General features: G+C 39.5%; 1 protein-coding gene across 7 annotated transcripts in view; it reads left to right on the top strand.

Annotated features, from left to right (window-relative positions):
- AOPEP (aminopeptidase O (putative)) overlaps window positions 1-9,599 on the top strand; it is a 387,210-nt gene extending 377,611 nt beyond the window's left edge. For 4 of the 7 annotated variants that reach the window (XM_073344966.2, XM_073344967.2, XM_073344965.2 and 1 more), the window contains 2 exons: window positions 3,795-3,881; window positions 7,226-9,598. In XM_073344966.2, coding sequence (XP_073201067.1) covers window positions 3,795-3,881; window positions 7,226-7,366 — 228 coding nt within the window. In that variant the 3' untranslated portion in view covers window positions 7,367-9,598. Of the gene's footprint in view, window positions 1-3,794; window positions 3,882-7,225 lie in introns of all 7 variants that reach the window. The other 3 variants (XM_073344962.2, XM_073344964.2, XM_073344963.2) reach the window with 1 other exon arrangement.
- Window positions 9,600-15,074: the final 5,475 nt, after the last annotated feature.

Here is a 15,074-nt window from a genome sequence, read left to right as displayed (position 1 = left end):
TATTACTTTCAAGTTCATTTGCACTAGCAAAATGCTACAGTGTTTGGATTGTGAACAGCACTGCAGGGCATTATCCATTTGTCTAAAAATTATTTTTAAATAAAATGAACATTTCTATTGGTCTTAGTTTTTTTAAGCTCTCTCTGACTTTTTCTTTTTTTATACAAAGCTTTAAATTTGGGGCTTTTTGCAACCTGACAGCAGCATCCATTTAAGGTCTTCAGGCTAGCAAAACAAAACAAAATAACCCTCCACTCCGATAACTTTGTTTGATTAATAATTTGAAATGGTATGTTTTCAGATGACATATCTGTAACAGTCCCTGAACCCAAATTGTGCTGACAAAATTATGGGATGCTTTGCAAAGTCCATATTATAAATACAGGAAATTTTCAGCTTTTGAATGGAAAATTGGTAGACCCTTCAGCATAATCCATAATGCCAATTGGAAGGGAAGAACATTTTTAGTAGCTCAAGATGATCCATCAAGAATCTGATCTCCTACAAGACCTGCAGCCAGTCCTACGGCCCCCAAACCACTTTTTCTCCCTCCTCCTCAGGATCAGGCAGCAGTTGAGACAGTTAGTCAAAAGGAAAACCATAAACTTCAATTTTGAGGCTGAAAAAATAAATTACATTCCAGAGTTTGGCATGTAGGTCCTGCAGCTGCCAAACCCAGACCCAGTGTTTGTGCGTGGTTACAGGTGTTATTTCAGAGCTGGAGTACATAAAAGGGCCGGACAAAGTAAAGCACAATCAGCTCTGCCAGCAGCCACTGGAAGAGTTGCTATAAATTGCTTTTCAGGTTCAGTTTGTGCTGAATATGGTATAACTAGCCAAAAAAACATATGGTGCATCTCTCTGAGCCATGCAGAAGAGCACAGAGAAATGTGTAGAGTGAGAAGGGAGAGTCTGACATGGCTCTCAATATGAGAAAGAGTAGTGAATTCTTATTTTCACCCATGAGTCTTTGCTTCCCCTTTCCCTCTTCCTTTGCACCAGGGAGGGATGGATACTGAAGAGCCTACACAGGATAGAGTACGGTTACTTCTGTCCCACCACAAACGACTGAGTTTTCAATATTTCTTTTTATATATGTTCATTAAAGTGCCCATAAACATGACCCATTAATTATGCAGCAAAGCGGTCGTGTCTGCTTTAAGTGTTGGATGGAAAGCAAGGAACTGAAGGATTTTTTTCTCTCCTTCATATGTGCGTAAAACTCTTAATGTGAGAGGGATTAGCACATGATCTATACTAGAAAAATTACCTGTTGCTGTATTAATCTGAACTGCTGCTGAATATGGTTTAGCTGCAATTGTGGTTTAGGACAAACTACATTTGGTGTCATGTTACAAAAAGACTTGATCAGTACATGCTCAAAGAAAGCCTTAACTCCTCTTGTGGCTAAACCATCTTCAGCTGCACCCACTGTTTACTGGCATCCACTGCATATGACGGATTAGAAAGCAGGTGGGAATGATTGAAATATTGTATTTGAAAAAGCGCTAATAATGACTGGTTCTCATGACTGGTTTTCAGTTTGAAAGTGCCTTTTTGGCTTTGTGAAAACAGGAGGCGAACATGCAATCTGAGGATAACAGACAAGTTGATTCTACCCCGACTGGTGATTCTCTGCACCTCAGTTTTGGAAAACGGCCATAATTTCTACTGATCCTGAGAATGAAAGAAACAAATGTGTGCCGTCCCAATTCTGACACAGCTCCTATCTTTTTTTCTAAATATATTAACTGAGGCTTAGTGCCAAGAGCAAAAACCCTTTGTAAGAAGCAATAGTCTAAGGAAACAGATGCAATTCAATTGTTCCAAGTTTTTTTCAGATGTGGCTGATGAGATATATGTATCTCTTGCTAGTATATACTTAACAGACAACACGGTTAAAACAGTATGTAAGACATGAAAAATACGTATCACAAAAAGCACCTCTTTTCTTTCATACAGCCAGAGTTTGTTCTGCATGTAAGATTCTAATATTTTTAGCTTGTCAGCAGTAACTTTTAAGAAACAGACTACATCCCCATCACACAATGTCTTTTTATTGTTTGTACTATATATTTATTACTACTTGTTTAATAAATGAGCCGAAACACCTACCCCCCCAGCCCTGAGTTTCCTAGATCCCTTATAGTCAGAAGCTGCATTCCAGCAGTTTTATGGAAGCGGCCACACAGTGAAGAAATCAAGGACACAAGGAGAATTTTTCCAAAGCCTGTGACCATTCACTTGTTAATTATTTTAATGAGACTGTCAATTCAGTTATATAAGCCTCTGAAATTCCTTCCTGTGATGTAAAGCTGATGATGGGTGACTGCTGAATCCTTAGAAGTTCAGAATTGTATCCCTTGTTGTAGTAATGGTAAAGGGTGAACAAAGAGTTGTGCAGATTGTAGGGGCTTTAAGGAATAGCCTGCATCAACTTGAAATTGACTAAAACATCCTCTTCTACCTCCAAATTGCTCCCAAGAAAGACCTGTTTCCAGCTTTCACTTTCTGATATTTTATCGGTAAATCTGTCTTTAAGAAGTGATTTGTGCTAGATTAGTAGATAATTATATAATTTAGATTCAACCTGCCAAAAATATTGAAACTACTTACATTTTATTATTACTGCAAAAACGGATTCTTATATACTGCCTCTCCCTTGAAAGGCAGTAAAAGCAAGCTGTACTACAAATAGTTTTTTAATGCTTTCTTTTTGAGCGAATGCTGTGCCAATAATAGACTATAAAATGTTTGACTGCTCATTGAGTATAATTGAAAAAGCCATGATGCAGTGTAAGATGACACTTAAAGCCACAGAAGTGAATGGTTAAAAACAAATCAAAAAGGCATCAAAATGCAAGGAAATATAAAGCATGCCAAAGCTTTGTAAAGAAGCTGCATTTGAAAGCTGTACTGGCCATATTACCCATTTTAGTAGCAATATTATTTGCTAGCAGTTTGCATAAGCCAATAGTTAGTTTCACTGAAATGCATTCGGTACAGCAAATCAGCAACTTGAGCATAAGTAGATGTTCAACACATTCTGCAATCTGTATTGGCAAAACGTTTGTTTACTGACATATAAATTATTTGTTTCATGTTTTCTCATTTACCTTTGATCCTTTTCATCCCAGGATAGATGCAGCACTTGTCCCCCAGATACAATTTGCACAAAACTGTGTTTTAGCCTCATGCCCCTAGGTTAGACACTTGCCTAAAGGAAATAATGCAATTGTATCTTATGTCTGCTTCCAGAGCTTTGAAGCAATAATTTCCTCTTTTGTAAAACTAGAAAAATAAAGGAAAAAAGGATTTATTTATTCTAATGCTAAGTGTAACTTTTTAAAAGTAGTTTTGTAGAATAATAGTTATCATTTTGAAAATAACAAACTCTCACTGATTCAACGGGTTTAAATTGGGATTGGGATTGGTTTGAGAGTTACAGGTGCTTGTTTTTCCAGATATGTTGGGGTCCAAAAATCCTACTAGAGATGCACATTTTATTTTTAGTGTGTCAGATGAGTATTAATGATCTAATGCTTTATAGAGGCACATGACTCAACGCTCTAAACAGCATCTGCCCTTAAAATAGGAACTTCATTTGTGTCCATATTTAGGGGCACGTAGATTTTAAGGAAGATTAGCAAGGCCTACTGAAGTACTTGAAAATGTTTCACAAACTGCCATTCCTCTAAAACACTTTAAAAAATTGTAGTTGAGTGACATTGTATCAAGTGCGTATTTACACCGACACAGTATGCATGTTTAATATTTATTTTCCTTTTCCAAAGGTTCGACATCGGTGGTGTGAACTTGTTGTTAAACACAAATATACAACAAGATATGCTGAGGTTGAGAAATTCCTCAAGGAAGATCAGGTCAGTTTAATACATTAATATTTTCAAAATAATCACCCTGTGTTGTGTCAGAGTATAAACTGATTTTAACTTACTCTCTAGCTGTGAATTGTCTGATATCTGAATCTGATGCACAGAGTAACTGCTTTGCATCTGAGACCTACACTATCGGGCTTTTATAATATTCACCAGTAGTTTCCAAGGTCCTGTCTTTCTAGGCAAAAGATGCTGGTTTTACAATGGTGGTTAAGCAATTTAAACTCTGTTTCAGCCAAACTAGGTTAATGAATGTGGATGGAGCAAAACCTTGTTATAATCAAGTTAACAGTCCAGGTTATAGCTCAGGTAGAAATTTAGGCTGGAACATAGTTTTATAACTAGGTTAAGCCTCAACTACATTTAATCCATGCTTAACCATAGTTGTAAAACTCTTGCTCAGTTGTTGATGAGGTCAAAGAATCCTACCTCTTGTATATATTACATATATGCAGTAGGTCCTAAATCAGGGATGGGTAAACTTTTTGGCCCGAGGGCCACATCGGGGTTGGGCAACTGTATGGAGGGCAGGGTAGAGAAGGCTGTGCCTCCCCGAACAGCCTGGCTCACGCCCCCTATCCTCTCCCACCCACTTCCCACTCCCGACTGGCCCCCTCAGCACCCCCAACCCATCCAACCCCCCCTGCTCCTTGTCCCCTGTCCTCTTCCCCCCTGGCTCCCTATCCATCCCCCTGTCCCCTGACTGCCCCGACCCCTATCCACCCTGCTGTCCCCCGACAGGCCCCCCAGGACTCCCACGCCTATCCAGCCCCCCCCAACTCCCCCCGCTCCCTGCCCCCTTACCATGCTGCTCAGAGCAGTGGCGTGGCTACATGGGAGGAGGGACAGCAGGGGAGGGGCCAGGGGCTAGCCTCCCCGGCTGGGAGCTCAAGGGGTGGGCAGGACGGTCCTGCGGGCTGTAGTTTGCCCACCTCTGGCCTAAATCATTCTGTTCTGACAATGTCACTCACATTTATTTTTACTTACAATTTTTAACTTAAATATGTACATGCATCCTCCCAACACACACACACACACACACACAGAGTGACATTATTGGTGCTGCTAGGTTCAGTATACTACATTATAACAATTCACACTTTATTTGCAACATATGAGATTTTTTTTAATGGTTGATCAGACAGCATGTTGTATTTTTCATGACAATAGATTGCAACTTTGTCTTGCTGCAGCAGTGCAGCTCTTATTAGTCTCCTGAACACTATCTTCTAGATCTAGATTACACTTCTAATATGCATGAGAAGCCAGAGAACTAGTCCAAAATCCCCAGCAAACCATTTGTTCTGATAAACATATATTTAAAAAAAAAACCCTCTATGTTAACAGGGGTTTGTGTATTGTGCACATTTTAGTTATTATATAAAGCAGTGGTCCTCAAACTTTTGTACTGGTGACCCCTTTCACATAGCCTCTGAGTGCAACCCCCCTATTAAATTAAAAACGCTTTTTTTATATGTTTAACACCATTATAAATACTGGGGGCAACCCCCCATGTAATAACCTCGCGACCCCCGGTTTGAGAACCCCTGATATAAAGGGATGCAATTTCAGATACATGAAAGCTGTCATATCAGCCTCTGGTAGGCAAACAAAAAGCAACTGTATCCTTCAGCTCTCTGTTAAAAGCCAAGTTGAACAGCAATATATTTAGAATGGTGATTATGCCAAATAAGGATCAACATATTTCTGCTGTGTAAGGAAAGAATTTTTGAAATCATAACTGCAGAGTTTTTAAGCTGCTATCTTTGAGATGCTTTTTTTTTAATTTACTCCAGCAGGGTGTACAGTTTGTGGCACAACGAAGTTCTGGAATGGTTACATGAGAAATCAAAGCACTTTCTTGGCCTTACTGATCACAAAAGAACGTTGTTATTTTAAAAGTCTGCAGAAAATATAAATGTGACTAATCCAGTTTGGGATAACAGAAACCCAGTGTTTACTGCATTTTAATGTTTGAGATTTGGGTGAAATTATTACAGCTGTGCAAAAATGGGATATTTCATTTTGTGGAGGATTTTGATATTTCAGAATTGGGTTTCATTCTTATTTGGAATAAACCCCAAATATTTAGAAATTCTCTGTGAAAAGGAATGGAACTCTGGTTCCAGGATACTCTGCCTGCTAAGGAGCTGAGCCCACAGAAGCTCTAGGGTCTTCAGTTCCAAGGCAAACAACATTGTCCACAAACACTTTTTAATTTTGCCAAATTGACCAGTTCTGATGGTAAAATCCTGAGGATAATTTCTAGAGCTGGTTGGAAAAAAAAATGTTTCAAGAAATATTAAATTAAAGTATATATTTTCTAGTGGTAACTTTATTCTTCTTTTTGGCACTAGATGGTATGTTACATTGCATGAAATTACATTAACTGGACATTTGTAAAAACTTCGATCAACATAAGGGGACTGAGTTTGCAAAGCCACACTTGTATTTGCAGCCTACGCTTTTGTCAGTAGACACATTGTGATCAGGTAAGGTTGCCAGATCAGGACCAGTGTCAATCTAGCTCAAGTGATTTGCATCTTCAGAAAAGGATATGGTAACCAAGGGTGAAATCTTGGTTCCATTGACTTCAGTAAGGCTAAGATTTCATCCCATAATTTTCCTTCCCGATGGAGACTCTCAAAATCATCATTAGGGAGAGCTTTGCCTTTTCCTACCAGTCCAGAGTTGTAACTGCTATATGTGCATCCACTTGAAGGAACCAGCCTGAAACAGAAACCCATAATTTTCAACTGATTTCAGTTAACAAAATTAAGTCGGCATCTCAGAATGGATTGTGTCAATTGATATATACCAGTGACCATTCTCCATTCCTGCATTTGGAAATATCCCATCTGGGAAAGAAAATCAACTAAAGACCATTCAGATTTCTGTCATCTTAGAGGAAAGGCAAATTGCCCGCTCATGAGACATTTGGAAACAGCTCAGTTGGTGGCTGAGAGAGAACATAAACTTCAACCTGAAAAGCAGAGGAAGAAACAGCAGAAAAGCATTTTCCTGACATAATATGCTGACTCTAGCTGATTATCAATCTCCAGAGTAAGTGTTCTTTTGGTAACATACTTAATGCAACATCGACAATCCTCCTCTGATTGAATAGTCTCCAAGAGAGACGCACAGACAGAAAACTGTATTTTGGAGAAAAAAATATATACCTATTAAAGGAAAAATTGCTTTGTACATGAAATGAGATTGGGTACTATATGCGTGGTGTTGGGAGCTGTGTGAAACAAGCTTGTCTTTAAAAACAAGCCAGCTAGCTATAATTGGTTATGGAATGAATGGGTGTTTTCTTCCTCTTGCAGGCTATGGGTGTTTATCTGTATGGAGAATTAATGGTGAATGAAGATGCAAAACAACAGGAACTTGCCTATAAATGCTTTGCTGCAACACAAAAACAAATGGATGTGTCCTCAGCCAAAGTGGTGGCAGAGATGTTATTCTGAAGAGGTGATTTTTCTTGATTAAAGTATTTAATCCTCATCCTGCTCTTTAGTGAGAGAATACGCACAGCTCAGTGAATAAACTCTGGCACAATGTAGAATTTGCTGATATTCAGCTCGAAGAATCATTCATTAAATTTCTTGCATGTTTTTTTCCCCCCACACTGTTGCTGGAGCAGTGACATTGATGCACAAGGTATCTAGTTGAGGAGCATAGAGAAGAGATTTTTGTACTAAGACACATCTACATTTACAGTGCTTCTCAAACATGGCTGCTCTCACACCTAACAGTCGCAAATAGAAAATGTGATACGAACTTGATAGGGGATGGCAAGTTGTAGAGTTTAACGAAATCATACACTTACAAACTAGTTGTCCAGCGTAGTTCTGGCATGATTCAGATTAGCGTGGCTTACATGCTTTTGAGTATTTTGGGTGAGGTAGTTAAGATTAGTTGGTTGGTTGGTTGTTGGTTATGCTAGGAAGTACCTGTTTATAAAGATAACTATTTTATAGCTTTATTTCAATTTGCTTCTCGTTCTGCTTGAAAGTAGTGGCTAAGGGACAAAAGTAGAAGTCCTCTCACAAACACGGGTGGAAAAAAAGTAAAATTGCAAGTAAAGTATAAACACATAGAATACAGTCATTTTCTTACTGGTTGTAAACTGGCCTTTTACACCAAATACTATATAGATAGTGACATATTCCCTTCTTATTTGAATACCCTGAGGATACTCTATGCCGGATGTTTGTACATGCATATTTAACCCATAGTCAATTAGGTTTGGTATGAAGATCCTTTCCAGTACAGCATACCTCAGATTTTTGTGTAATGATATAAGCCATCTGACAGACTGTTTTCCTTGGTTGTTCACATAACTTTACAGTTGATTTGTGGTAACAAGACAACTAGTTAGCAAAAACATTGCTCGGTATTTAGTACTGAACAGGACCCCTTGATTTGTCTTCCAGTCAAGCCTGTACAGGTAGGCAATGCTTGAAATTAGGCTCTATTTGAGTTTGTGGCATTTATTTATATGGACTAGGAGAGTGGTTCTCAACTGGCAATCTGTGTGTCCTTTCAGGGGGACTGCAGAACCCCGTTGCTGAAACCCAGTACCCTGAGCCCCAGCACTGAAGCTGGCGGCCCCTCCACCCCCACCAGGAGTGGCGTGGGGCTGAAGCCAGTGGGCCCCCCCGCAAGCCCCTGAAGCTGGAGGCTGCACTGGGAGCCCCTGCACGCCGAGCTATCACCCTCCCTGCACCCTGAGTGGCTTTGACTTTGAACTGAGTCCTCCCTTTGAGTTACTTTTTTGCTTGCATTCCCCCACAGCCCAGACAGGCAGTGTGGCCTCCTGAGTGAGTCAGGGGGTGGAGGTGGTGCTCCCTCCCTGGACCCTGCTATGTGGAACTGGCTGGAGCCCAGCCAGCCCTTGCCTACCTAAAAAGAAGTAAAACTGTGCCTCTCGGGAGACCCCTCATCACCCCTGCTGGGCCCTATAGTGTTTTCACTGTATCTGGCCTAGTCCAGGGGTTTGCAACCTTTTTCTTGCTGAGGTCCCCTTCAACAAGTTATTCATGAATAGCACTGTTCTTCTGGTACATAGTGCCAATGCCTGCCAAGAAACCTGTGGTGGGTTTGGAATAGGCTTAGATTGCCAGCATACCAGTTATAGGGGGGTCTTGCTTTATAAAACAGGTAGGAGACCAACTACAAAATGTTTGCATGCACAGTCATGTTCAGATCATCTATGCTGAGAACTGCCTACCAAACCCCAAACAAAAAAACACTATAAATGTCTTAGCCTATTTGTAATGGTTTCAAATGTTTTTAACTGCACCAAAGGCCAGAAATATGCAGTTAGATTGGTTTGGTCTGCTGCAATATATGGTGGTCTCTACCCAGAGTCTCTTAAGTAGCTAGGAAAGTTTTATTAAGGTAAAAAGGTTAAAATTATTATAACTCCCTTGGTGATTGCCTTTGTGTAACTTCCCTATGCTAGTTAGTGCATGTGTCCTATAAGCAGTCTAGGATTAGCATTAGACATTTCTGAAATGTCAAACAGGTCATCTAAATAAAATTATTTAATCAGCTACCTGAAGGAGATGAGATCTTAAAGATACTGTCACAGAATGTAAATCTAATATCTTAAGCACTATCGTTTTAAACCTGATCGGGTGATGGGAGAGAGACTACACAAGTGTCCCGCAATGTTGTGGCTGTTTGGGTTCCTGGCATGCTGATTTGTGATTTAAGATTAAAATCACATTGCCAGGGATTACCACATAACCATGACCGTGCCGCATGTGTGAGATAGGATTTTCATAATAGGCATTGGAATCCTCTACAAAAAAAATTTCAAACAAAAGGAGAAAATTCACCATTGAAGACCCTCATCTGATCTTTCGTTATGCTGAGACGAAGACCTCTCTAATGAGGTGCAGAGCTTAGCTGATTGGTGAACAGTGATTGATTTCCTCTTTGTTCACAGTGGCTAAGTTCTGCACCTGCAGAGAAGGTGAGATGGGAAACTACTTAAAAGTCAACCTACCCTGTTTGCTGGCTGAGGTACATGGTTGGTTGGGGTATAGTTTTATAGTACGTGTGAAATATAGTTTGCAGAGCATAAGAGATGGTAGAGACTTGGAAAAGAACAGAATTTTCCTGTCGCAAATGTAAGAAATGCACTGTAAACTATCAGGTTTGGCTACAAGCAAAGAGCCAGTCAATAAGTCTGAAAGATTTATACAGATTGTAATGTAATCTCAATCCTTTTCTAAAAGTTGGAGACAAATATGTTGTTTGTTCTAAACCAACTTAAGTCTGTAAAGCTATGCTTTATAAAGTTTTAGCTAGGGATTTCTCTATGCTTATTGCTTAGCCATGTGTATTGTTTTCAGGAAATGATTGTTTACGGCTGCTGCTGTTCCAGATTGTTGATGGACCCGTCCTCCGGTGCCTACTGAGCTGATATCAGTTCTGATTTTACATACTGGCTCAGTTCAGCAGGAACAGGAGTCGAGCCCTAAAGCAAAATGATGTGCCTATGAAAAGTGTAACTTTTTCTGTCTGAAACCAAATCTAGTACAGATTGTGATACTGAGCTTTTGAACACATGAGGTGTTCTAAGGAAGAAAAACTTCCTCACTATTGTGTAGAGAACTCCTGGTTTTTTTTTCTTTTAGTAGAACACAGGTATGTAATTAGTTACACAGTCTGCTTGTATCACTGTTTTCACTTCATCTCTTCCCAACAAATTATCTTGTCTCCTCGGTCTGATATTCTAATGGCCATAGCACCAAAGTAGGGTGAAACTGTAGGCATCTACAGTCTCTCTTGTCTATGCACCAATGTGACTCTGCCTTATGGTAATAATAGGAGTAACTTTGCTCCTGCATTGTGGGAAGACTAGTTAACACGACACTTCGAGACCTGTGACAGAACACATGACAATTAAGTAATTCCCATTCATAACTGTCTTACTATAAATACCAGATGGTGTAATTCAGCTCCATTGAGCTATGTAGATTTACACCAGCTAAGCATCTGGCCTCTAATTCGGTGACAAACAGTAAGTTTTTAAATAAAGAGGGAACCCCCCTCCTTTGAAAAAAATGGGACAGTTAAGAATACACAGAGAGCCTTTACAAGCATTCCTTTATGGTGACGCTGTTATAAATTTTACTACTGCTTCTGTTGCAGGAGAGATCACAGAAAAATCTTAATATATCTACAACTAAATCCTGGTAGTAACAGGATTTCATTGAACCTGGTAGACATCAAAGGAAGAATTGTGTGCCTGCTAAAACAATCAGCTGACAAACATTTACCTCTCAGCATTTATCTTTTCAAGAGGCTTTTTGCTACCAAGTGTGTAAGTAGAAAGCACCAACTGCTCCTCAAAAAAAAAAGACATTATTGTGGTTCTGGCTAGTTAAGTAGCACAAGACACTTGATGACCATTATTTATTGTACGGTGTTATGACAATTCTGTATTCCAAATACCAAAACAGCTTAAGTCCACGTACAAAAAGGGGTTGAGAAGAGAACTGTTGATTTGAAGAAACACTTTGTACACACTTTAGCAAAGGGGCATTGCTGAAATTAGACTCGGTTTCACACTAAACACAGCAACCAATAGCAAACAGCATGAAAGTTTCTGCCATACCACTCCCCTTTAAGGGAAATTAAGTGGATTTCTTGGAGAGACTTCTACCATTCCAAGGGAGGTTTAGGTCAAGGGTGAGTGTTGTTTTTAATGTATTATTTGGTATAGAGATCCTAATCTGACAGACTAGAAGAAATTCAGTTATTTTAGTCATGGAGTAGACTGGACTGAAAACAATTGCCACTAAAAGCAGGATTGGTTTTCTTTCTGACTAAATATACTTAGTGTAAAAAGGGCATACTTTCCATTACTGAAAACTTTCTTTTTTCTCCCCATGGAATGCTTCATTTGTACCGTAGAGGTGTCAAATGTAACTCCTCTCAATGCAAAGACTACTGGAGTGATGCCTGGACACTTCCAAAATTGATCTTTTCATGGAACTGGACCCTTAAAAATGGGAGAGGGGGGCAAATATTTACCTTGTAAAATGTTTTCCCACAATTTTTATAATAAATTATGTGTGGTTTAACTATTTCCATTGCTTAGTGGTTAGGCACATTAATACATTTATAATGATAAAATAATCTGACTTTTACTCTAAAGGAGAAATGGAAACTGAGTTAGTTAATGAGTATTGATGGAAATAAATGCAACACAGTGGGGGAATTAAAAAAAAAAACAACCCTCTTGCACAAAGCCTATAAACAGTGCTCTGCTGGTAACTGATTCAGTAGTGTGCTCAAACACAATGGAGCATAGCTACTCTTTTCCCTACATTCGCTGTACCACACCAAAATTCAGAAACAGATTTTTAATTACCTGGGTTATATTCAGTTAGCAATTCAGACTGCGATAAGAATTAGGAAGCTGTCTAATAGCATGCTGAGTTACTGCCATGACTTCTAATATAGTTTTCCCCACAGAGGTAGTGACTAAGGGATCATATTCATAAAAGAGCTATGCCCCAGTTCACAGGTTTTTTGCAGAGGCCAGTAAGGGAGAACAAGTACAAATACTCGTTCTTGGTGCTTTCATTGTGTATGGGGAAAGAACTCAGAGTTGAATAAGGCACTCAAAGGCTAACCAAAAATTAAACATGAATCAATCACCAGTCCTGGACAGTTTGTATCCAATCATAATAAAAGTAAATTACAAACTAAAAGTGTTTTTGACCCTTGTTTGGTTCTTGATATATAAAAGTTGTCTCAAGTTTTCCCTCTCTCAAAACAACCTGTTTTTTCTTGCTTGCTTTTGATACTGGAAATATCAGCTTTACTTCTCTCTCTCTGCTGGAGGGTTTTACCCAGGTATTAAGAGCACCTGACGGTGATGTCATATGTACTGCAGCTTTCCCTGCCACCAGCTGAGGAAAAGAGGGACAATATAAGAATTCATTGGAGGTGAAAGAACTGCAGCACATTTTATAGTTTCCTCTGACATTACACTTCATGTCCTCCAAACATCTCACCCAGAACCAAGCAAAAAAGAAGAAAGTGACAACCTGTTGTTTCAAAAGCAATCCAAAACAGATATTGTTTTGGGGAAACAAGTTAGATTAAACAGCAGGACAGGGACAAAACATTTTTTCCTTTACAGTTCACCTTAGAGTGGAACTGGCAATCCAGTTAATGGTCAAACTGTCACTGAAGTGAGATTCAAGCGGAGGATTTGCAACAAGGGGGAAGGGCACATTTTAGCCCATCTAGTAGGAAATGGATATTCACAACAATGCTGGAGTGACTGAGACCAAGCTACAATATCATTAAAAGTCAGCGTAACAAAAAAATGCCCACAACCATGGCCTTTCAAATAAAACACATCCACAACCTCCCTTTCCCCCCTAACAACTCGATAGATCTGATTGTAGACCTAACCAAATTGAGTAACAGAGTATGTACAGGACTGCAACACAGTTCAACAACATTATCGTAATGTGGTTCAGTCTAATCTAGAATGGCAAACTCACACCAAGTGTTAACACGGGACTACAACGTTACATGATGGTCATCATCCCGGACTGCAGTCGACTAGCTTGTGCAGACAGGTCTACCGCCACCTATGCCAGACCTTGACCAATAATGGAAACATATGATGATTTCTGTTAAAGTACCAAATAAGCACTTACTTCTTAGCCTGGGCAATGTAGGTAGGGAACAGTGCTACATAAGGTGGACAGCAAACTGGGTACAGAGGAAGCAAAGATTACGGCATTGCAGCTTGATTCAAGTACAGGAGCTATAGCTTTTCCCCTGGTCTGTTAATTTTCTTGAGTGTGACATCTACAGTGTGATAGCATTTACTGCTGACTTCAAATTGGACATACAATTAATACTTGAATGGAACAGCTGCTTAACATGTTTTTAAACAGAGGATTGATATGACTAGTGATTTTAATGTGAGAAAATGTAAAATGCATGTTGGCTCTAAATAGCATACACTGACCCTTCTGTTGCTAGATGAAAAATAGAATGCAGTGAATGAAAAAATTAGATTCAGGTTAGCAATGGCATGTGTATACTACAGTTATACAATTTTCCCCAGAATTTACCCTTCTTGTAGATGTGTGCTCCAGAGAGTCAGCTTTCATTAAAAAAAAAGAAGCATTAAGCCCTTTTAGTTGCAGATATAACCTCAAAAATATAAACCAGGTGTAACCAGTGATCATCTGAATTGGCAAAGAGCCTGAAAGAATGAGAGAGGAGTAAATAACCCTAGTCAACTCTTGGGGCCCCATGGCCTTTGCAGTTGTGTAGCTGTGCAATTTGGCATGTTTCAATGCTACCACAAAAATAATAATTTTGGTTCCATACTTTATTTTGCTGCAGTGAGATTCCTGACATTTTATTTTCTATCTCACTGCCCTTGGGGGATGTGCCTGCAGCTCCCTCTTGCTCTACATCTTTCCCCTCAAGAGAGAATTAACTGCATGACAGTACATGTTCCTTTCATGGTTCTATATAATCAAGAAGAAGAGTGGGGGAGAGAGTCAGAGCTAGAGTCCAGTTCGCAGATAGGGTGCAGGAGGCAAAGATGGGGGTTAGCAGTTAAGTCCCAGGAAACTGAGAAAATGAATGAATGAAGTTGACTACAAGCTCCCACTTTCTCTGAGCTGGCCTTCCAGCACAACACAACAATTGCACAACAGTGCAATTGCTGAAGCAAGAACACAGTGAAATATTCAAGTATCAAAAATCATTCATGAATTGAACATCACTAAGTGTTTTCAGCTATGAGCCAAAGTTAAACATACACATGTGCGTTAGGATGTGGCATGATTCAAATGGCAATGAAGAGTACGCCATGGAGATACAATAAATAGTCCCAATGTGCAGCCCAGGCAGTACACAAGGCCCTGGGTATGAAGACGGAAACCCACTGCTCAGTTGCAGCAAAAAGACTGATGAGATTTTAGGCACCATCAAAAAGATTACAAAGAAAAGACAAGTTTCAGAGTAACAGCAGTGTTAGTCTGTATTCACAAAAAGAAAAGGAGTACTTGTGGCACCTTAGAGATTAACCAATTTATTTGAGCATAAGCTTTCGTGAGCTACAGCTCACTTCATCTTATGCTCAAATAAATTGGTTAGTCTCTAAGGTGCCAC

This window comes from Lepidochelys kempii, chromosome 5 (assembly GCF_965140285.1).
Source record: "Lepidochelys kempii isolate rLepKem1 chromosome 5, rLepKem1.hap1, whole genome shotgun sequence".
NCBI classification, from domain to species: Eukaryota; Metazoa; Chordata; order Testudines; family Cheloniidae; genus Lepidochelys; species Lepidochelys kempii.
Note: the sequence above shows the minus strand (reverse complement) of the source record. Positions and strands in the feature narration are given on the sequence as shown.